Below are 23602 nucleotides of genomic sequence, written 5' to 3' on the forward strand. Positions count from 1 at the left end.
AAACCTAAGATGAAACACGAGTTGTTTCTATCCGTTTTAAGCGAAGCTGGGACTCTAAGATGAAATATTTAGATTAAACGTGAGACAGGAGATCCATCACTTTAAGTCTCAATCTTAGAAACACCTCTGTGGGGATTTGATCGCCCCCGCATCCTCAACTTGCTGTGCATTCCAATAGTGCTGTTCATATTATAGTCCCATAATCTTCTAATAAATATTCCAACATATAATTATAGTGTTGTGGAATTTTCTCAATAGTATATGATAATGTCATCTTGGATTAAATATTCCAACATATTTTTCCTACCACCATCGACTGTATGTTTGCATGCTTGCAAATAGATCTCGAAAACTGCTTCGAGGATTTCCTTCAAATGATGTAAATAATTTATATCTGGCCTAAAAACGTGTTTACTGCAATTAAAACTGCCAACAAAAATCGAATTACATAAAAAATGAAATTGAAAGTTAGCACTTTTTAACATTGGCCTCATGGGTTGCCAAGTAACCATGTTGGTTGAGCAAAGTAACAAGGAAAATGTTAACAAAAGTTTGTAACATGTTTTAATAACAAGTCATCCACAGTATACTGTCAAATTACGAAAAACAGTACAAAGGAAATAACACCACTTATTACTGTTAAGCAAAGATTAAACTAAATTACTCGATATAGGGATACAATGTAAATAAACCATACCAAGTCATGGCTCGGTCTCCAGGTACTTCAACTTAAAAGCTATTCTGTGTGTTATAAAAAGTTAATTACGGTGGTAGGAAAAATCTAGTGTGTATTACGAGCACAAACAATCATTAACGCTCGAGATCTGTAGATGGCCGTGCGCGCCTTTAGCTGAGATGAATGACGTACTCACGAATTGCGCTCACAGATTGTTATTGTAAATAGCCGAGTGCACTTAAAATATATACAGTGCACACAATTTGTAGGTGGGTAATTGAACGCAATTACAAGTGAGATCGTTTCTGAACCTAGATGTCATAAACGAAGTGGGCTATCAATTAACTTTGCTATCTATGAAACGGACGACCATAGTTTGGACCGTTCTCTTACAAAAAACCCCAGAGATAACTATAACATACAAACTCAAAAATATAAAAAATGACCACAAATTGCCACGTTGACATCTTATTCCACTTATAGGCTATAACAGTTGTAAACTTAAAACATACATTTTGAAAGTTCGGGATTAAATCTTGTTACACGTTTTAATAGTTTTTCTTTCACCAGAACACTAGACACTGGCCTGGAATTGTTTTCAAATTACTTCATGTTGGGTTTGCGGCATTATCACCTAAAACATTGGTGATTTCATGGGATTTGAACCCTGGACTGAATTCCCGCACTCTACCACAAACCAGCTCGCACCCCTGCCATTTTCATAGTGATATTGCTGTGTTCTAATGGTCCAGAGCCCTTGACCTATCAAGAAAAAATACACAGTATGGCCCGAGATAATGTGATGCAATAACCCAAAAGAGATGCAACTATGGGTCAGGATTCCCTTATCCCCTCCCATATACTGTTATCACTCTTATCACTTCCGTGCCAGGATCCAGTCTCGCGGTGTCCTGCGATGCAATTATAGCCATGAAGGACGTTGTGTGTTTGACCAGCTTATTTATAGTGATATCAGGTAAGAACATGGATCAAGTGAGCACAAAAGTGAATTTTACAAATATATTGGGGATGAGACATTTGGTTGTTAAGCAATTTTTTTTAGAATATAAATATTACTGTAGTGCCCATTTTGTTCCGGTGTTACTTTTTCAATTCTGTATGAAAAAATAAGTTTGAGTCCGTTACAAGAAAAAAACCATTTTTACTTGCTATGAAAGCCAATTCACATACTAGCTTTATTCTACTAAGGTCGTTGTTTTATAGAGATATTTGCATATTTAAAGTTTCACATGGTTATAAGCTTTTAACTAATTAAGTAATCATTTCCTTACATATCAAACATATTATTCCGTCATCAATAGAATTTAAAAACAATTACGCCTTTTGGCAATTTGTTACCTAAGCTTAATCCATTGAATCACTGACACTAATTTTCAAAAGAGTCACTTATTGAAAATGGGCAGGATTGAGCCAATCTTTTCTTCTACCTCGGCCTTAATCAACGCTTTCAACCCTGAGTGAAAAGAGGGACTTATCCTGTATTAGTAAAGATAATAAATTAATCTGGTAACACTCACATAAAAGATAATTCTTGTATCCAAGCAGAATTAGCTGTTTATTTGAGTCAGTTTTAATTTCAAGTCATAGGGATTGGCAAAAAAAAAATTTTACGAGTATAAAAAGGATATGTTCTTTTAGTTAGTGTAGTTATTGTCAAAAAATCTTTGATTGGAAGAGAGGTCAAAAAATATTAAATCTGGTTTTAACTTTACAATACTAACATACAAATACAGAGTACAATTACGTCATCTAAGGCTTTCATAGACGTTTTGATTATGTAATTTTTTTTTTGCTAAACTAAAATACACGGGGATTTAAAGGTAGGCTATATTTAGTATTTCGGAGAACCTATTTTACATGGAAAAGTAAAGATTAAAGAAGTTAGCCCAATGTTATTTTACTAGCAGTGGTGTAGATACTCTAACATTAATCAAAATCCTTCTCTTAGAATCACATTGACTGGTTGAGTAGTTGAGTGGTAAAAATGTTCGCCTAGCAATCAAATGGTTGCCGGTTCGATCCTGAGAAAAATCATTAGTTTTTTGATGGTTCGAAACTGGACCCGGCTGTTCCTGATCATTGGACTTCAAATACATAATCATGGCTAATAAAAAAGCTGGTCGTAGTTAGAATAAAAGCTACACGGATCATATTACCTACTTACTTTATTCTACACTCATTCTTCACACATATTTAGGTTAAAAGACGTACCTAGACGCACTTATCTCAATTGGTAACATTATTATTGCTAATTATTGTTTGTTGGTTTTTTCATTTTTGCGTTGCCAACTTATAAAAAAGACTTACCAAAAGTGATTTCCTCCATTACTGTTTGAAAATGTTTGTTGTGTTTAGTTTTATTTTGTTTTTAATTCTTTTTAAAATCATTTTGCTAAGCGATTTTGATAAAACGATTTTTTTGTTTTAAGTACGAGGAAAAGGCTTTTAATTTTAATATGTAACAAAGTTAAGGTTGACTAAGGTTGACCATGCCCACGCGTATGTCGTTCTGTTCTAAATGAACTAACTGTTCTTACTTTCTTAACAAGTTTCTTACAACTGAACTAGTATAGTAATCCATCACATATTCACTTTTTAATAATTGTATACTATTTTGTATTGTTTTGTTGGTGATTGAACCATCTAAGTACATCTATATCTAAGTGCCATTGAACCTCTTGAAAACATCGTTTCATTACCAAACAAATGTAAAAATGCGTTTTTACTTAAATGTTTTAGAGATTTTTACAGATTATCTCAAAAACACTCAAATTCCAGTTATGGGTCTTGTTTTTATGAATATTGTAGGCCAGAACCCCTCATGACAGCTTTCAACATTTTTATGCACATGTAATACTTGAAATTCGCAAAAACCCTCATTTAACTAGGGTTGCGAACTATTGAGAGACTACTTTTAACACTTCTCTAATAAGCTATTTCCGGATACAGGGGATACATGTTTATGAAGCATCTATATGTTTACTCCATTACAAGCATTTTGTTTTAAATAGTTGTTTTACTGACTTAAAACCACATTTGAGTACAAATGAGCACATTTGCAAAACATACGATTTTATGAGAGAATTTATTTGATGGCTACAACTTAACGAAGAATTTACATGTCCAAGAACATACAATATTCCGCTTTTTATATGTAAAATCAAGAACAAGTTACTGCCTATCCTTTTTGACCACCCTTTATATAAAATAACTTAAATATTAAAGATTTTGTACCAAGTTATACATATTTTTACAGTTCCAATTTCCACCGGTTCGGTGTTGGATAACCTACATTATGTCGGCTGCTTTGACATTGGCTTCTCTCTCAACCAACGCTATGGACATCAGCTGTCTCCTGCGACATTGAGTAAATGTGTCGAGTACTGCCAGGTTCTAAAGACACGGTTTGCAGGAGTGGAACTCAGGTAAAAACAAATGTTATTTACAAATTTATTCATTCAAACATTGCATTTTGGCCACCGAAGCAAACGTCCCATCTGTGTACCAGCTTTTTAGAACTTTTTCTAGGAGTACTTGAATAAGCCACAGATCACACTGTCTAAAATTACAATTTGTACTCAGTTTGTTACAAGCCACTATGATAATCGATGTTACTTAAAATATGCTATAAGAAGTAGTTTAGTTTCAGATTTGTTGGCGTATTTTAAATCAGTAATCTATACCAGCGCATTTTGACTAATGCTCATAAATTATCTTCATTTTAAATATACAGCTGGCTACATCCATAACATGGGAATTTCGTATAAATCACAATATTTTAGAAACTAATCAAATTCAAACAAATTACTGGAAGAGTAAACAGTTCAAATAGTGTGAGAAGCGGAATTTAAAAGATTTTTATAAGCCTTTTCAAGAAGATGGCCATAACTTTTTCAGTACGCTGCGGTGGTTACGTTAGATTAAAGTTAGGTTAGGTAGATTTAAGATAATGACAAACAAGGGAACCTTAAACAAAAGTAGAAGTCTTGTGTATTTATTTAATAACTAAACTTAAAAAACGTCAATATGCATTCGTGTCCATGTTTTCAAATATTCAGAAAAATGTAAATACAAATGTTACCACGTTGTCACTAACATACACTTAACCCAGGAGAGCAAGCTGGTCTAGTGGTAGAGCTCGGGGATTCGGAGCCTGAGGTCCGGGGTCCAAATCCCGCCAATCACCAATGGATTTTATCAATGTGATAGGACTAGCCTGAAGTAAAATAGTTCCTCTAGAATCTAGAGTACTAGTATGTGAAGGGGGTTGACTTACCTAACTCAACCTTAACTACCTCCTCACCGCACCTTGAAAGAGTGGCTACTCCTTGAAAATACCTATTGTTAGTACAACAATATTCTATCGTTATATATTTTTGGGAATATATATTAACAAGGTTACCAAATTGTTACTCAATTGTTATCTTTGTTACCAATGAACGCACATGGTACCTGACCCCTGTTACCTGGGCCTGCGGACCTGTTATATTTTAGAAACTAATAGATTCAAACAAATTACTGGAGGAGTTAACAGTTCAAAAAGCTTTGATAAGCGGAAGAATTTTGAAGATATTTTTTTGCAAGAAGATAGCCGCCATCTTTTTCATTGTTCTGTGGAGGTTACGTTAGATTAGGTTAGCTAGGTTAAAGTGGTAATTTAAAACCAGATAACATAAACAGATTTTAATCACGAGTAATTTATTAACGATGCAAATGTATAAAAACGTCAATATGCATTTGGGTCCTTTTCAAACGTTTAGAACTAAATTGTAAATATTGCAAATGTTACCATATCGTCACTATCATAGACTAAACTAAACCAGCCTAACCCAACCCAATTTAAACAACCTAAAAACGTTTCACTGAATTTTGAAAGAGTGGCTACTTTTGGAAAATACCTATTGTTTCTACAACAGTATTTTATCATTATACAATTTTGGGAATATGTTTAAAATATGGTTACCGTTGTTGAAATAGTGTCAAAATTGTTATTTTTGTTACCAGTGAACGCACGTGTTACTGCGGACCTGACATTGGCGAAGGTTCTCCCAGGAGAAATGACTCGCTTTGTAACGTGGAATGCCCTGACGACACACTCCGAACATGTGGAGGCGATTGGTTACTATCCCTGTATGATATTGGGAGAGCTAGCCCTACTGGTAAGTGTATTTGGCCTTTGACTATTGGTTAAACTGTTGTTGCATTAATAGTCAAAGCTATAATTTTAACCCCATGTTTAAGCTTCCACCAGTGTTTTAATCGAAATCACCGTACTTTATGTGATCTACCAACAGATTGCGCCTACATAAATTACTGATTCCAGTCAAATGCCAACTTTTTAACCAAGTCACACTAATGGCTGACACCCGATGGCCGAGGAAATTTACAAGGGTCTAAATCTCTCGACCGCCATTTAGTGCTCGTTTGCCCCGAAAGTAAAAATCTACTTCCCCCGCGCCCCAAAAATCTTCAAATCAAAACAATTAGATCAGGAATTTTCTCGCTTAAGTTTAACTTGGTAATCTCAATAATGGCAGTTGAGTAACACACCAAAATAGTGTGTTGAATGATCGTGCGTCTCGACCTGAACTATTATGTATGGTAACAAAGTTTGATTTTTTTTTTAACAATTTATCACTTATAATGAATAAAGCTTAATTACTTTCTCCCCCTATACCATAGTATATGGAGAAAGTATTGTTTTCGTCAAAATTTTCGAGTTTGAGTTTTGAGTGGATATATTCGTTTAGGGCCCCCCTGGACCCAAAAAAGTGATTTTCGAAGTGATGTCTGTGTGTGTGTGTGTGTGTGTGTGCGTGCGTGTGTGAGTGTGTGTGTGTGTGTGTCTGGATGTGTACAGAGCTAGAGACTACACCTGTGGTCCGATTTCGATGAAATTTGGTATGTAGGTTCTAATCCATGGTATCTCCAGATGTTTTTTTCATTTTTTTTTTAATTTTGATTTTTAATGGGGATTTTCCCATAAAAACCCGGAAAAATCGGATTTTCTCAAAAATGGCCCGAACGATTTTGATTAAAATTTAGTATGTTGTAGCCCTTTAAATTTTGAACAAAATGGTGCAAATCCCATTTCTGTAAAAATTACGGTTCAAAAGTTATAGCAAATTATGTTATTTTCCCATAAAATAACGAAAAATAGGATTTTAGACAAAAATCCAGTTTTGATTTAACATAGTAGGTTATATTCCTTAAAATTTTGATAGTTTTTTTTCATTTTTTAGAAATTTTGATTATAGATGGGGATTTTCCCATAAAACCCCATAAAATAACGGAAAAATAGGATTTTCCCAAAAATGGCCCGAACGATTTTGATAAAAATTTAGTATGTTTTAGTCCTTTATATTCTAAACAAAATGGTACAAATCACTTTTCTGTAAAAATTACGGTTCAAAAGTTATTGTAAATTATGTTATTTCCCCATAAAACCCCATAAAATAACGGAAAAATCGGATTTCCCAAAATTGGCTTGAACAATTTTGATAAAAATGTTGTATGTTATAGTCCTTTAAATTCTGAACAAAATTGTACAAATCCCATTTCCGTAGACAATTTACTCTCACCGTTTACACATGATAAAGGTTGTTGACAAACTTAAGGGAGAAAGTATGTGTCAGAATGCTGATACCGTTTTTTTTTAACTTGTAATACTTTAATACTTTTCAATGAAATCGTGACCATACAAAGTAGGATAGTTATTTTAAGCCAAGTACGAATGGAGAGGCGTGAAGGATAGGATACGTGGCGCGATCTTGTAGTCTTGTTAGTGACTAAGGCCGACATATTCCTTAGACACACCTGTTAATTAATAGTCCATACAGCTAATGGCAACTTAAGGGACCTACAGTTTATAGCGGAATTAGAACCCCATTTTTGCCTTGGTATCAACTATCCTGATAATTAGACCATTTCTAATTATCAGGATAGTACTGCGGATAGTCGTAGTACTCACAAGTGTGGACGTTTATCCACACCAGTGAGTATCACATCCACAGTGCATGCCTATAAATATCCACAATTCGTGACCTCCTAGTAGCTGGACTACAGGAAGACGCCACCGTCCCAGTTTTACAATTGTTAATCCTAACAATTGCTTAATGTTAACTTTTAACTATTGATTGTTATATTTATAATATTTTAATAACTACTGTATTAAATGTTTACTAGTATATGCAAGTAATACAAAATTAAACTATGCTAGTTAAATTTGTAACTTAATAATGCTAGTTACTATAAAAGGCAACTCGCGTTTAATAAATTAATCTGACCATCGCAATCGGGCGACCCAAAAAAGGGCAGAAAGGGCTGTCGGCGCAATCGTATAGTGTAGAGTGGGACTAATCCCTGACCATCGGGGCAATCGGGCTACCACCCCCACCCCCCAATAGGCCAACGAAAGCTTGTGAATGAATGACTTTGTGACTGTGGGAGGTTCACTTCTTGAAGAGTTTCAACTCCTTCTGGTGTTTTGGCTCTTGGAACAGTAACATCTGCCCCTGTAGCTCATTATAGCGTAGTATCTGTATGCCACTTGAGCTATCTCAGTAACAAATGACAAGGTGGGAAATTTTAGACACTAGCACACTCTATGACTACACGCTCTTAGAACTATGATCTTTTTGAACAAAAGGTTTGTGACAGCTAATCCATATAGATGGAGTGTATTCTTCAGTGTCCCAATGTCAATGATTTTGCTATTGTGTACGTGATCGTAGGTGTCCCACTCCCTTATTAAAAACATTAAAATTCATAATAGACACAGTCTTGTTAAATGTTTACACAAGGTAGAGGTAATACTGTAATTTTAACATGGGGGACAGTTTGCATGCTTTATTTTTTCCCGTAGAACGAAGTAAATTTCTTCACATTACATTTTGTTTTATAAGCCTACCTTAACTGTTACTTGTTTTTCTTATTCTATACATCCTACACTCATCTTTCACTCATATTTGGGCTAAAATACGCACATAGTGGCGTTCCCATCTTAAATAAATGGATATAATTGATATTGTGACCAAGTCAGCTAGCAGTTTTTAAAAGCTGCTGTAAAGAAGAAATTGGATTAAAATAGTTCAACAAATGAACACTTTTAAATATCAAATTTCACATGTAAATTCGTTAGCAAGTATTACCTATATATCTAAATGTTCCTGAGTCTGTGATAAAGGATATCTAGTATACTTAATTTCATTAGGCTTAAAAACCGATGATAATTCTATTTATTATACAGGTAACTACATAAATACTGTTACAGATGGTGCTGACAAAATAGATTTTTTGATGGGGCTCAGCGATGGGATAAGATTATACCATTATAACCTTATGAACAATTATGACGTTCTTAAGCAAACAAGTGAATGGGTCTATTCTGTGGATTACCACCTTTCAAAAAATGTATTGTTTTTTCATACAAAACAACAGCTGTTTAGGTGAGGAATGTGGTTTCTGTATATTATTGCTAATGATATGTAGTACTATAAGCTTTCACCATTGATAGAACTAGACATTCCAGATACATAGAATACCAAAAAGAACTATAGTTCGGCCGCTTAGAAAACGACCTGCGCGCTAATGCTAAACCAATGCTGGAGGAGGTCGTTTTCTAAGCGGCCGACCTATAGTGGCTTGTTGTGGCTGGGTTCCTAAAAAGCTTAAATGTAAAACAATTTATCGTAATATATAAACAAATTCAGAATCACAATATTTGTGTCAGTATGGATATCCCTGTACACCATATCTTTTATGAAAAAAAAACCGTCTCTTTCTTTGCTTTTGTTGATGTTATTTTCAATAAATAAATTGAATCATTCCAGAGGTTTAACTCTGCTAAAGGCAGCAAACGTATTACTGTATGAGAGAAAATACTGGTTTACTAAGGTAGCTATGGTGGTTAATGATCATTCTAAAGGTGCAATTGACTTTACACATTCTATCAAAATAGGCCTATTTAAACGTTTAGCGGGTTCATAGCTTACACTGAGGTACATATTCATAATTGTTTTACTGTTATATATGGATGCTTAACTATCTATACTTGGCATGCTAAGCTATATTATTTGAACCTTTTTTGCTTGCAACAACAGACAGTACCTGGCTAAAATTGCCTCTAAACAATATTAATTTTTGCCCAGTGGAACTTGTCAAAGACATTTCTCTTGATTAAATAAAAAAACTGAAAAATATATTGCCTTTAGGAAACCATTTCGTTTTTTGCCCAGTTATTTTCTAAGAGTAGGAATTGAGATCATTCCACTTCATACAGAATATTGATATTTACAATAAGCGCCAAATTAAATGTTAAGAAATAGAAAATATAAAAAAAACTTTTAGAATGAATCTTATACATATGTTTTGAAAAAGACAATGAAGAAGTTTTTTTTTATTTAATCTTGAATCGTTGATTATTGATTTAGCCAATGTGATTTTTTATGTTGAACATTCCCTCGACATAACAATAACCTTTAAATGTTAATGTAAAATAATTAATTGTATGAACTTAGTGATCATTTTTATATTAAAATAAACCCAAAGCTGAAGTGTGGCGAGCACTGTGTGGAAATTACCATAGCACACAGCACAGGGTCACACCGTGAGCGTTGTAATACATTAATCGAGACAGTTATACAAATTATATATGCATTTTTATCACATTTTCTTTCTACTTTTTTTGTCACTTATTCAGCCATTCTACAACATTATTTTTCAGCCATTATAAGAATCGGCTATAATTGGCTTCCAATGCTATTCTTATCGAGTCCATTTTACGTTTATATAATTTTCTGTTAAATATTTAGGAGTTTTATTATTTTCCCGGCCGTCACAGGATAGAGACCTATAATTTGAGCCCTCTCCCGTCGATCTGCGACTTCCCAGTCACAAAAAATTTTGACGTGAAGAGTCGCCCTACGTAATTAAATATATAGGTCTTGTTACCAGTGTAAACCTGAGTTTAAGTAATAAGTTAGTGATTGTTCTAAAAACAAACTTAACTATATAACCAATTTAGATAGCGATGCAACTGGGCGTATTACACCCAAAGTGTGATGGATGAGTGTATCTTGGAATGAGTAGCTACATTGTAATCATGGACAGCAGAGCCTGGTTTAGAGCTATTACAAGTTATCAGACATTTTCCAAGATCAAACTTCTGAATACCACGTGAGCACTGTATCCTTTCAGCTAACAGATAGACTAAACGAAACAAGATAACACATATGTTAACGCAAACTTGTATGCTTATTCTGACACAAGGAATGACCACGCAAATTATGCCCCTATCTTTTTTGAACACCCTGGATACACATTGTTTCTCTGTTTGTAGGACCAGTATGCAGCAACAAAATAAAGCTCCTGTCTTGGTGAAGAACCTGACTAACTGTGAGGGATTTGCTGTCGACTGGGTCAACGATCGTGTCTTCTGGACGTTCTGCAAGTCAAACGGGTCAGCCATTGTATCTGCAGGCCTCGAGGGTGAAGATGAGAAGATAATCCTGCCACCCTCCAAACTTGGAGAGAAAGTCGTTAAAAGGATGGAAGTAGATCCTTATAAGGGGTGAGGAATGTCATATTACTTATCATCAATTGGGTTTGATCATGTTATAATTTAAAAATTTACTCACACCACATTCATGTACAGAGAATAAGGATACAAAGGAAACTTTTTATGAGACGTGCGCTTTCAGCTTGGTATGTTGTGCCGGAAATATACTATAGTCCTCGCCACCCTAAGTTGAGGCAGCCCAAGGCCGCACGGCGTATATCTAGTGCAGCCTTTTGCTGCCTCAACTTAGGGTGGCGAGGACTATAGTGACGAGCAAGGAGGATCCCGAGTGGTGAGCACTGTGTGGAAATTACCATAGCACACAACACAGGGTCATACTACACAGAGAGCGTTGTAATACATTATGGCGAGGGGGCGGTGTTGGACTTTGGTCTATACACCAGTGAATAGTGTTATTGTCTACTCTGCACCTTATTTTCTGTGCATTATTCCCTTCTCATTTTCCGTAGTGCATTGGTCACTTGACCGTTTCAATAATAATGCTTCTTAATATTAATTTAACTGCCTGTCCCATTCAAAAAAGTGTATCCTAAAATAACGTGACCACCTTTAAGCATTGAGAAACAAGGCAATTACTTTCAAGATTATAAAGTTTCCAATACATCCTTTAGTTATTGAAAATGGTAAATATAACGTATTTCAACTCTTCATGTTGGTGTTGATAGCACCGGAGTCTATTAAAAAAAATACCGACTGTACTAAAGTTGGTTGGATTGGTCGGGAAAGCATTTTATGCTTCTTAAGATTAATTCAACTTGTTTAACTATTATAAACTCTTGACTCCTTACTAAGGCTTCAGGAATTCCAAAGCTCTACAGTCCCTGATTCCAATTTTAATTGGTTTCTACTACAATTTAACTTCAGTTGATCAGCCTTAATCTCTCCATTTATTTACACGTACCGGTATTCAACAAGTATACTCTATACAAGTATTCGGATCAATACCTACTTCCTGAGCCAACCTTATTCTCAGCCTACCTCATACGTTGGGCCCTTCAATGTTCTCCGAAAACAATTCTTTTGGCTTGAGGACGAACCAACTTATCCTTCTTGCTTTGGTGAAGTGTAAGATATTTTTCCCTTGCAAAATTTCCTTCCACATTCTTCAGACCCTGAATGCTCCATAAATTCTTCTGACGATGATTCAAATACACTCAATGTATTTGCTAACTTAGAAAGGACCAGGTATATTACTTATTTATAACTTACCTGTCAACTTCCACCTTTAGGATTGTGGTCTGGTTGGCCAATGGTGTGATACAATCATGTGACCTCCTTGGAGGGAGCTTCAACTCCAACCTGACCGCACCGGAGATGACAGTGCGAGGGTTCGCGTTGGATCGGAGGATGCGGAGAATCTACTATGTTGGTGCGATTAACCAAAGCTCCTTGTACAGCATGGACTACGACGGTGAAGACAAAGTACTTATTACTTCTATTGCACAATTCCGGAGCGTCTACGGTTTATCAGTCCTTGGAGAACGGGTAAGTTATACTTTTTTTTTAATATTTGTGAGAGAATCGTCCAATCCGTAGTCATTACAATTTTAGGGCTGAAATAGAGGTGCAGTGGTAGAGTGTGGGCTTTATACCTCAAAGTCCTGGGTTAAAATAATATTACAAAATCGCTGTTTACTATATGATAACGCCACAAACCTCTAGGCCTGGGCTGAATTAAGGTTTAAAGTTGTGCCGAGCTGCAACCTAGCAATGTGCAGAATGCAGCGACCACAGAATTAAAATAGACTGGCTATGCCATAAGCCTTTAGATTACGGGAATTGAAGCCATGTCCGCCATCTTGGATATGTATAGAAACGTCGGGCGGGCCTAGAGAAGTGTAAAATGTTCAGTGCTCCCATTTCATTTACACTGTTGTTTTATTACCTTAACATGCTCAAAACGCTTTGAAACTTTACATACTTAATATAGATTAGTGTAGGATGCTAATGGTATGTTTATAATCAGAAAATTAAAATAGTTTGCTATTATAAAAATTGAATAAAGTTTAAACTGTTTTATACATTTTAATTGGTGACATCAAAAAGTTACATTGCGAGGAAGTTTTTTGTTTTTAGGGCAGGTGCGTTATGTAAGCGAGAGAAATGTAGCCAGAATACTATATTTTCTGAAACTTATTTTTTGAAAAAAATAGCTACTGTAGTTTTGATAATACAACACAACAGGTATAACACAAGCTTCGTTCATGCGGTTCGCGGCAACCTGAACGCACGCCCGGCCTCTACTTGCCGGGTCGACTGCGTTTAGCCCAGCTTCGGGACTCCGAATTATATACCCAGGAAGGTATTATATGTTTGTTGGTAAAATTTTTAGTCTACCAACCACATAATATTAATATTTATATTAACATAAAAATGTATTCATTTGCATCAAAAATAATAACTAACTGACTAACTAACTAACTGTGAAGTGTTTCATTGTGAATTTTTGTGTGGTGATGTATTCTGATTGTGAAGAATTTTTTACAAATTACCTTAGTTAACAATAAAAAATGATTATCAATAGGATCCTGATCCAAGAAATGGTCATTTGGAAACAGGTTAAGGCCAATACATTTTTTTTAAACTTTTGATACCATTACGTCTACTACATTCAATGTGTCAGTGACAAGAAAAAAGTGTAGGACTGATTCGCTTAGTAAGCAAAGCTTTGTTAGTCCCGAAGATGGTTGTATCAATCCACCACGGTTTTTACAACTAATAAGATTGTTTTTTTCAAACATTGGTCTTTCACAAACAAGTAAGTTTTGACATTCAATACACTTTAACTTTAAACGCAATGATCTAGCAATGTAACCGGCCACATACTCTAATATGTCTTGCTTTACTTCTGAGGTGGAACCTAAAATATTCAAAATATTCTCTTCTTCATCATCTAAGTCTAAATTGTCTGCATTCACAGAGGTTTCGTTGGCTTCAACTGATCTCCAGTCTGAAGTAGAAGAATTGATCTCTTCGATTTCATCTCTGGGACATTTTAGTTGTAGAATACACGTTTTGTTTAGGATTAAAGTGTTACCAGAGTCAGATTCCTCGAGCTCTCTATGGAGAAGTATTCTCCTAAAAGTCGCGGTAAATTGTTTGCATGAGGGGTTGTTGTTGTGACCTCCTCGTGATCGAATATATCCAAATAGCCTTTCTAAATGGTCCTGACTTATTTTGTAAACCGGGAAATACTTTAAAGGTTTATTTTCACCCATGACAAATGTGTTGTACAGAGCAAGTGTGCTTTTGATGCAAACAAGCAGGCCAATAAAACCAGTTTTTCTTTGTGATTTCAAAATTGGAATTTTATTTGAATATTTTAATCCAGATATATAACTTTCTGCGATTTCAAGAAACTCTGAGATCCTTTTGAAGTTTGATGGGCACATCGCTTGTTTTTCATACCTAGCCCTGATACTTCTGGAGTTGAGGATGTCAAATACTTTATCAAAAATACGTATGAACTTTATCGTTGCAGCACAATCTTCAAAACCTGGGACTTTGTTTTGCAAAAGATATTCTAAAGAATCTGCGACTGATGTGCTTAAAACTTGCACTGCAAACTTCACCTTCATTTTTTGCTTGGTATAGTTGATATGGATATTGCTTAGTTTGTTTCCAAGATGAAGTCCTTCCTTTTTCTGAATGGAATGCAACATCTCTATGTATCGCCACTCAATAGCGTTATTGTCATGGTCAAACAAAACTTTTGATTCTCCAAATGTATTTCTTATAAGTTTGATCATATGGCTAGGGTCAAGGAAAAATGCATGGGCTCATTAGTATGAGGATTTACAAACGACGAAACAAGATTTGTAGCATTTATATTACAACCTAGCAGGTTTGCCATTGCTATGTTGCTAGCCGTCCCATCGCATGTTAAGCCTGCTACCACAATTTTAGCATCACTAAGAAGGCCTAGACACTGTTTAACCAAGCCAGCAAGTTGTTCACCTGACATTCCAGCTACAAAAAAATGCCCTAGAGGAATTTTCCACGATGAGTTAATACATACAAGATGAAAAACAAGGGCCTCAGTAGCCATGGGTGCCGAGTCGTCATTGACAGCAACCCCCGCATTTACAGTGCCATGCATACGCTTGCCATCCCATTCTAATCTTTTGCGAATGGCCATACAATCAAACATTAGTGAGCAAATCGGTGTATTTGATGAGCTTTCTGAATGTTCCCTAAGCGCTTGGAATACCTCAGTCGAAAATCCCGGGTCCGCATTGACGCTTGAATACCATCGGCGCAATGTTCTAGGGTGAGGCAAAGCTGTGTTAAAAGTTTTTCTTACGAAAAAATAAGCCTTTGGCGATAAGAAGTGCAATGTGATGGCAAATGCTTTCAACCTATCATCGTAGGTTTCTTTTAGTTTTGGATTTAAGGCTTTATTAATAGACCTTTTTATCAAGCAGTCACTTGTTTGGGAAATTGAAGTTAAAAAAGAACATGCTTCATCATGCATATTAAGCTTTTCTTTGAGAGACTTAATAATATTTTCTAAAGAACAAACTCTCTTTTTTAGTCTTCTATTTCTTTGCTGCAAAGATTTTACTTTTTTCTGTTGCTTAAACAGAGAAGATTTAGTTTTTAATAATTCTATCTTAATTTTTTTTGTCGGTGATTCGACTTTGACGTTGCTGACTTGTGGTTCCGAATGTAATGGCTCTGGGTCGTCTTGTTTCCGCTTTAACGTACGACGTAATTTTACCTCTGAAATTGCTGGGAAGATTGAGGGGATTGTTCCTTCCCGAAGCCTCACACACGAGAGCGATGTTCGATCGAAATCTTCTTCTCGAAAGTGGACAGAACAAAGCTTGCTGTATTTCGTGGGCTTCCAGTCTTTTCTTTTTACAGCTACAGTCCATTTTCTCCGCAGATCTTCATTCGCGGGAAAACTAAAATAAAGACATATATTATGTATAAAATAAAATAAAAATATATCTGATTTGTTGAGTTAAATTGTAAATTATGAATTATATTTTAACTCAAACTTACGACTCACCTGTGGTAGGTGATTCCTCCAACTCGTCCTTTATTGAAACACCCATACGCAACACAACATAAGGGCATGCTGATGAATAAAATCAAAACTATCAAATCGCCAAACGAATTGTATGGCCTCTTGCTCCATAACTGTGAGATGACTGACAGCATTGACTATACACCTCTACCCTGACAGTCACAGTAGCCGGAAGCTTAGCGGAAGTAGTCCACTTGCGCTACCTGGAGTCGAGCGCGCGCGGTACTTGGGTGACTCATCACTGCGGCCGCCATGTTGGATATGTACGAGGCGTTGAGACAGGCTTCACTCTACCGTTCGGCATGCCCGGTCTATTTTAATTCTGTGGTCGCTGGCAGAATGTGATGTTGGAAAATGGAAACCTACTTAACGAACGTCAACCCGTTGTTTGAAAACATCATCTAAGAACCTGAGATATGGAAACCACACTAGCTTTAGATGATTTTCTGGATACAACCATGACAAACTTTTTGCTGGAGGCCATAGTTTAGTCAATTACGAAAAACCTAAAAAATGACCTTTAGATAACCCTATCCAACTTTATTCCACCTTAACCCGTCAAAACATTTAGTATGTTGTTTAAGGAGCCTTCCCCTACAACTATACCTAACTTGGCTTATACATTAATTTTTTCCTCTATTTGGTATTTTTGTAATCGTTTCCTTGGAGTAATATGTGAAGGTAGACTTTTTAATATTGTCGCCTTCCTAGTGTATTATTAACGTGTTGTATACTCGAGTTAACCCTCCTAAGTATTCTTGTCAGCAGATGCAAGTTTGGCGACATCAGATATTCCAGTGATTTCTCTAAGTATCTTTCTTTACTTAATAGATTGTATTTTTACTGCTGCTACACTTTAGTATTGTTGCCATCTAACGCAATTTAAATCGGTTTAATATAATCAGTTGGAAAACCTTAAACACCATAGTGTCTGAATATATGATTCTCAGAATATTATTGTGGAATATCATGTTGAAAACGTTTGTAGAGAAAACTTCTGTGTCAATAAATCTTGTTTTATGCCAAATATCCATCATCATATTTAATCGTCAATGTGTACCCACACATTTGGTTGATATATTATATCACACTTAAAATCCCTGGTGCATAACCTCTATCCAGTGACAAAAGATTTTCACAAATTACACTCTGCAGGTATTTCATCACTACCTGGTGGTCCTAAGCAATGTATCTTAAATTTCTAATATTAAATCAAACTTTTTTAATCAGGATTGCCATAAACACTGTAGATATTTATGTTAAGAAGGTGTGTGGTGAGTCGGTGGCTCAGTCGGTAGCGTCGCGAACTTCGGGCCCAAGGCAGCGATGTCGTGGGTTCGGATCCTGGTCACTGCCACAAAAAATTTATCAGTACAGTTCACCTTTGTACTGTACCGGCTCACCCCTTGCTTTGTTGTAAACGATCCACGCACGGGCGCTTAGTCTATGTGGACGGGCAAATGCAAGGTTAAAAGAGGCCGCCAACCTCTTTTTTTTTAAAGTGTGAAAATAGTCTCAACAAACTAACAACGTTTAATTCACAGGACCTAAAACAATTAGGGAATTATAAATTTATTACATAATTACCTTTTCACAATATAGAAAGGAAAATATTAATAATGTACCTATTAATGATGATCCGATGTCTGCAGATATTCTGGGTCAACTATGCCAATGTAAGGGATATTCTATATGAAGCCCCTCTGAACTTAACCCGAGCAGAAGATGTCAACATGCTTCACATCGTTGAGAGGGTAAGTCTAGCAGCCAAGCAATCAATTTAGAAGATTGTTTTACCGAACATCTGTGCAGCTATCGAAGGGAGAAAAATGAATATTATGGTTGTGTGGTGGTATTAACATTTAGTCAAGGGTTAAATTTTGAGACCCTGTACATTAAATTGTCTTAGCAAATTAAGACGCGTTTTGGTAAGAGACTCTATAATTAATTTACAAAAGTGTAAAAACTTTCCAATATTTTATTCCATATGTTTAATCATTTTATATTAAGTACATCTTGTAACCCATTTAGGAGCTATTGCAGTGGCGTGAAACACAAACTGTATTAATATCCATAACATGAATTACGAAAATGTATTTTATTAACCTAATACATTTTTACATCCAATTACAGTAATTTTAGTAATTTATTAATTTTTTCTCTCTCTTTTTCAGACTTTTCCGTCGTATAAAAATATTCTTTAATTTATGTAGAAGATTGATCTATAATCTGTATGATGGAACCTGTCTTCTTACCCTTTTTCTACACATGACTCCCTAAACCATTGGCCAGTGCCCAGTTATACGGAATGCCAGGAGAATGGCTCCATCATACAGAGTATAGCTTATAAAAGTGAAATCTGGGCATTACATGATGTCAATGTTTATAAGTTAAGTAGCAATGACGTATCCGTAAGGATATATATTAAAAATACAATTTTATTTGCTTTATTAAGACGAGAAAATAAAACATGCTTTCTAGAAAATAGTGTGTAAGCTAACCGGTTACAATGAAGCAGCCAACTTGATACGTATTTTCACACGCATTTTTTGGCCTCCAGCTTTCAAAACATGTCCTTTGGAGACCATAGGTAATAATTAGACATGATTCTGACATTTATTTTTATCCTGGTTCGAGTGGAAAAAAGCCGTATTGTGTGTGCATCCACTTACTACATAGAAACATCAACAACAACATCAACTTACTTCATGACCATCATGATCATTGGACTCCCATGTAACGTATGCTATGGTGATTTCATAAATAATACAGGGACCAGGACACAGGTTTCATCATACAGAGTATAGTTTATTAGCTTCCTTTTTGAAAATACTTAAACATATGTTAGTCCCGCAGGGAGTCTGGCACATGAGGGTGGTGCATCCCCTACTTCAGTCTCGGCCGAAGATCCACCCTTGCGAGGACAAGAACTGTTCTTACGATTGTGCCATTAGAAGCAACCGTAAGAGGCTTTGGGCGTACTGCAAATGTCCACCAGGACAAGAACTTAACTCTGACAATGTTTCCTGCCATGGTAGGTGCTTACAAGCTTGTGTGATTTTTTATATTTCGTCCATACCATAGACATTTTTTTCCTTTTTTGGAACTTGGAGATGAAATCTTGTCAATATCTAATGTTCACTTGTTCTTTTTCCAGATGTCATAATTAATTTATAGCCTAATTAGTATATAAGGGCGGATTGGTTCTCGCTTTGAATAAGAAGCTACATGTAGATTTTGAGGGATAAACCCATTAGCAATCCACCAAGAAAAGTTAATTGGTTGTCCAGACCATCTCATGATTTTAAAAGTCAAGGTCATATGTCATTGCTTGTCATTAGTCACAGTTCTGCTTCCCTTCTCCTGCGGTCATGTATAACCATTTACACTTTTGTGTGTTCAATGGTAAATATAGAAACACTAACATATTGTGCGACTGGTTTATGTCACAAACGCTAATATCAATATGACAATATCCATGTTTTTATATTTTGAATAACTCGTTTAGCTATTAAAATAGTAGCGTAAACAACCTTTGATATACACAAGTCATTTGACTTTTCCACTAATACGTTTGAATGTCGGAGAATCGTGATTTTTGGACAGCGACCAAAAATCGTCAAAATCGTTGATAGCTTTAGGCAAAGATGTTGGTGGATTTTGATAAAATGCCCTGTCTAATGAAACTGCTGATCTTACTCAATAACAAAGTTACACAAGTCATCTCACTTCATTCTACACTCATCCTTCACTCATATAAAATACGCGGCATACCATTCTACTTGTTAATAATGATAATACTATTCCGTGCCATTCTTAACACATCTTCACTTCCACTCAGCTGACTTATATAGAGTCTTGGTACCACTTGATAATTGATAATAAACTGTGTGAAAGTCAAGTTACCCTGAAGATAACGTCTTTTTCGCTGGATGAGCCTAACCACAAAGATTATACTTTTCAATATGAGTTGAATTGAAATATTCTTTATTTTTATTTTAAAATACAATAGGTACAATACAATACATCTTTATACACTAAGGTTGTACATAAGTATTACATGTTATTGTATTTATTCTAATATAATCTAAAAACAGAAATACTCCTCACAACATAAATCTAACTAATTATAATGTTATCGAACAATAAAGCCCTGAGGTTACATACAGAACCTGTGCGGGAAACAAACATTTTTGGTAATTGAAGCAACTCGTGGTTGGAAAGTCCTGCCCGTCACCATTACCACAGTAGTTTTATTACAAAATTAAACACAATATATAAAACTAGGCTTCAAACAATAGCTTTAACACAGCAACCGATCACAACAAAACCTTATCTACCTATCTATTTTAAAACTGACCCTATACTGTCAATCGTCGTGATTACAGTAATATTTTGGAGTGTCCTGAACTTACAGCTTATTTGAACATAACGTGCATCCCTGACTTAATAAGTGTAAGATTATTAAAAATAACTATGCTGTATTGTTAGACCAATGAGGTAAAAAATGTGTTTATACTATCTATTTCGAGAAAGTAGTTTCGTGTTAATTTGCTGAATACATTGACGTTTTCACTTGCTTTGAAGGGCTCGGGAAGAAGGTTATTTTTATATTTATATATTTTTATTTTTATTATTTTTCCCACATTTTTGTGGGAGCCAAATATAAGAAGAATTTTGTAAATATTGTTAGTCTAGGTTTAGGTGCATAAACGTCGTTTTTACTTCTTAGTCTAGTATGTCTTGGATATGTTCTATCAGTACCACATCTATTGAAATATATTTTCAGAACTTTGTAAACATATAGATTCCTAATAGGTAATATTTCAATAATTTTGAAAAGTGGGGATGAAGGTTCAGTTTTGGTTTTATTTAGCATTACCCTGATGAAAGATTTTTGTAAAGTAATGATTGGTTTTAGGCTGTTAAAATATGTTCCACCCCATATTTCTATTCAATCATCTATTTTAGAGTTGATAAATGCGAAATAAATTGTTCTCATCAGTTGAGTATAGCAAACGGACCTAAGGATATAAAATATTCGTATGTTCTTGACTAATTTTGTTTTTAAGTAATTTAAAAAGTCATATTAAAAATAATATACTTTGTTTTTGGGCTCATAACCATAAGATTATTGGAAAACCAATATCTAAGCATATTAATGTCATGTTGCATTTGATCCTTGAGATCTTGAATTGAAATCACCTCATAGGATAATGCGGTATCATCAGCAAAAGCCACCAACTTGCCTTTAAAATTGCCATTGCACAAGTCATTGACATATATAAGGAAAAGTGGACCAGACGACACTGACCCTTGGGGTATACCAAGCTCAATTTTAACCTCTTCACTCACTGTATTGTTTACTTTTGTGACTTGCCTTCTACCCTCTAAATATGATCGAAACCACGCCAGTGGAACTCCACGAATTCCTGCATTGTACATCCTACACAATATTATGCCGTGGTCTACTGTGTCAAACGCTTTCATTAAGTCTACAAAAATACCGACACTAAGTTTACCATCATTAATGGTTGTGTATACTTCAGACATAAAGTTTATTAGAGCAGAGCTTGTATTTAATTTACTTTGAAAGCCAAATTGATTTTTGCTAAAAAAATCTATGCTTATTTAGAAAGTTAACCAATCGCACCTTAACAATCTTTTCTAGAATTTTTGAAAAAATAGATAAAAGAGCTATTGGTCTATAATTTTTTGGGTCATGTTTGTCATTTTTCTTAAATAATGGTATTATTACAGTTTTTTTCAATTTTGATGGGAATTCACCACTTGATAAACTTAAATTAAAAATATAGACTAGTATGTTTACAATGGAATCAGATATTTCTTTTATTACAATGGGTGTTACATTGTTATATCCTGGGGATTTGTTATTTTTCAGATTCTTTATTATCGTTAGTATTTCTTCCTCGTATGTTGGGTAAAAGAAAATTGAGTCATTGCATGCGAAACTTTGGAATTTATCTTTAAGCACATTAAACTCATTATGAAAACAATCTTTATCACTATCAATTTCTTCTCTTAAATTCTTGGGTACTGAAAAGAAGAAATCATTAAGCATGTTTGATACATCGGCTGGAGAGCAATACGTATAGCATATTGTTACATGCTATACATTTCGTGAATTTTTAATGCTACACTAAATCATTTAGTGTAATTTAATTATTATTGTTATGTATGTTGATGGTTCGAAACTGGACCCAGCTGTTCCTGATCATTGGCCTTTAAATAAAAGATCCTGACTAATGAAACAGCTGATCTTAGTCAGTAACAAAGCTACACAGGTCATCACACACCATTCTACACTCATCCTTCACTTATATTTGGGTTAAAATACGCACCTAGGTGGCATCCCCATCTCAATGATTGATAAATTGATAATATGTTTTAGTGCTGGAAAAGGCGCGCCTTACCAGTTCTGGAGTTGCTGCTTCGCTGGTCATTGCCGTCCTGCTGATCATAGGAGTCCTAGCATCAGCACTAGGGATGGTATACCTGCTGGATAAGTATTGGGGACTCCTGGAGAGTAAACTAAGGGACGTCCCTTACTCCAGGAACTACGGGAAGGAACAACAGGAAGGGACTGGAACATCAGAATACCACACGGGGGAGGACAACGTAAACCTCATATAACAGGAATATAATAATGTGAAAACTAAAAAAAAGACTATGTAAAATAAAGTATTTGATGTGCAATATTCTAGGTTATGTTATAAACGGTGACAATATGTAAGAATAGGTAAAAAAATTCAAGTGTGAATAGGAAAACATTTAGTTGTATTGAAAGTAATATCTTTTAGATCGATTTGTATAATATACGTGATAAGAAAGAAATCATGCTCAATTGTTGAAGTGTGCGATCGAATAAATTCTATGACAGAGGGTTTGAAGTTTTATTCCATCATAACCTTTTGGTTCGGTAACAAGATCTATTGTAGGTTTAAATTCAATGAAGGTTATGTGGGAGAGGGGGCTTGGCTAGTGGTAGAGCACCTCGGGACATCGTTCCCTGAGGTCCCGGGGTCTAATCCCACCAATCATCTGTGGATTTTATGTAATTGATGAAGATGAGAACCCCTCTAGCTTGAAGTAATAAACATTGATTGAACTAGAAAAATAATTTAACTTTTTAAAGATTAAATAATACGAAAATAGCTCATTTTTACAGTACTAATAAATAATGTAAGATGCATTTTATATAATAATTCGAAATAAAATTAAGTGTATGTACACATAGATGCATATAATGAATTATATATTATGAAGTATTATT

The 23602-nt window shown here is 35.1% G+C and overlaps 1 protein-coding gene across 1 annotated transcript; it reads left to right on the forward strand.

Annotated features, from left to right (window-relative positions):
• Positions 1-1570: 1570 nt before the first annotated feature.
• On the forward strand, positions 1571-23211 carry LOC129005122 (prolow-density lipoprotein receptor-related protein 1-like). Its single transcript, XM_054433935.1, has 9 exons — positions 1571-1652; positions 3954-4122; positions 5702-5856; positions 8970-9144; positions 11037-11267; positions 12506-12761; positions 17961-18062; positions 19165-19342; positions 22721-23211. Exons 1-9 carry the CDS (start codon positions 1607-1609, stop codon positions 22960-22962), a joined length of 1554 nt encoding a protein of 517 aa, XP_054289910.1. The 5' UTR covers positions 1571-1606; the 3' UTR covers positions 22963-23211.
• The last annotated feature ends 391 nt before the right edge of the window (positions 23212-23602 follow it).

This window comes from Macrosteles quadrilineatus, unplaced genomic scaffold (genome assembly GCF_028750875.1).
Source record: "Macrosteles quadrilineatus isolate MER2022 unplaced genomic scaffold, UCM_ALF_1.0 Scaffold_16__1_contigs__length_3527350, whole genome shotgun sequence".
Lineage (NCBI taxonomy): Eukaryota > Metazoa > Arthropoda > Insecta > Hemiptera > Cicadellidae > Macrosteles > Macrosteles quadrilineatus.

Coding starts and splice junctions, on each gene's coding strand:
- LOC129005122 (XM_054433935.1), top strand. CDS start 1,607: ATGAAGGACGTTGTGTGTTTGACCAGCTTATTTATAGTGATATCAG. Junction 12,762..17,960: donor TATCAGTCCTTGGAGAACGG/GTAAGTTATACT, acceptor CGATGTCTGCAG/ATATTCTGGGTCAACTATGC. Junction 18,063..19,164: donor TGCTTCACATCGTTGAGAGG/GTAAGTCTAGCA, acceptor TTAGTCCCGCAG/GGAGTCTGGCACATGAGGGT.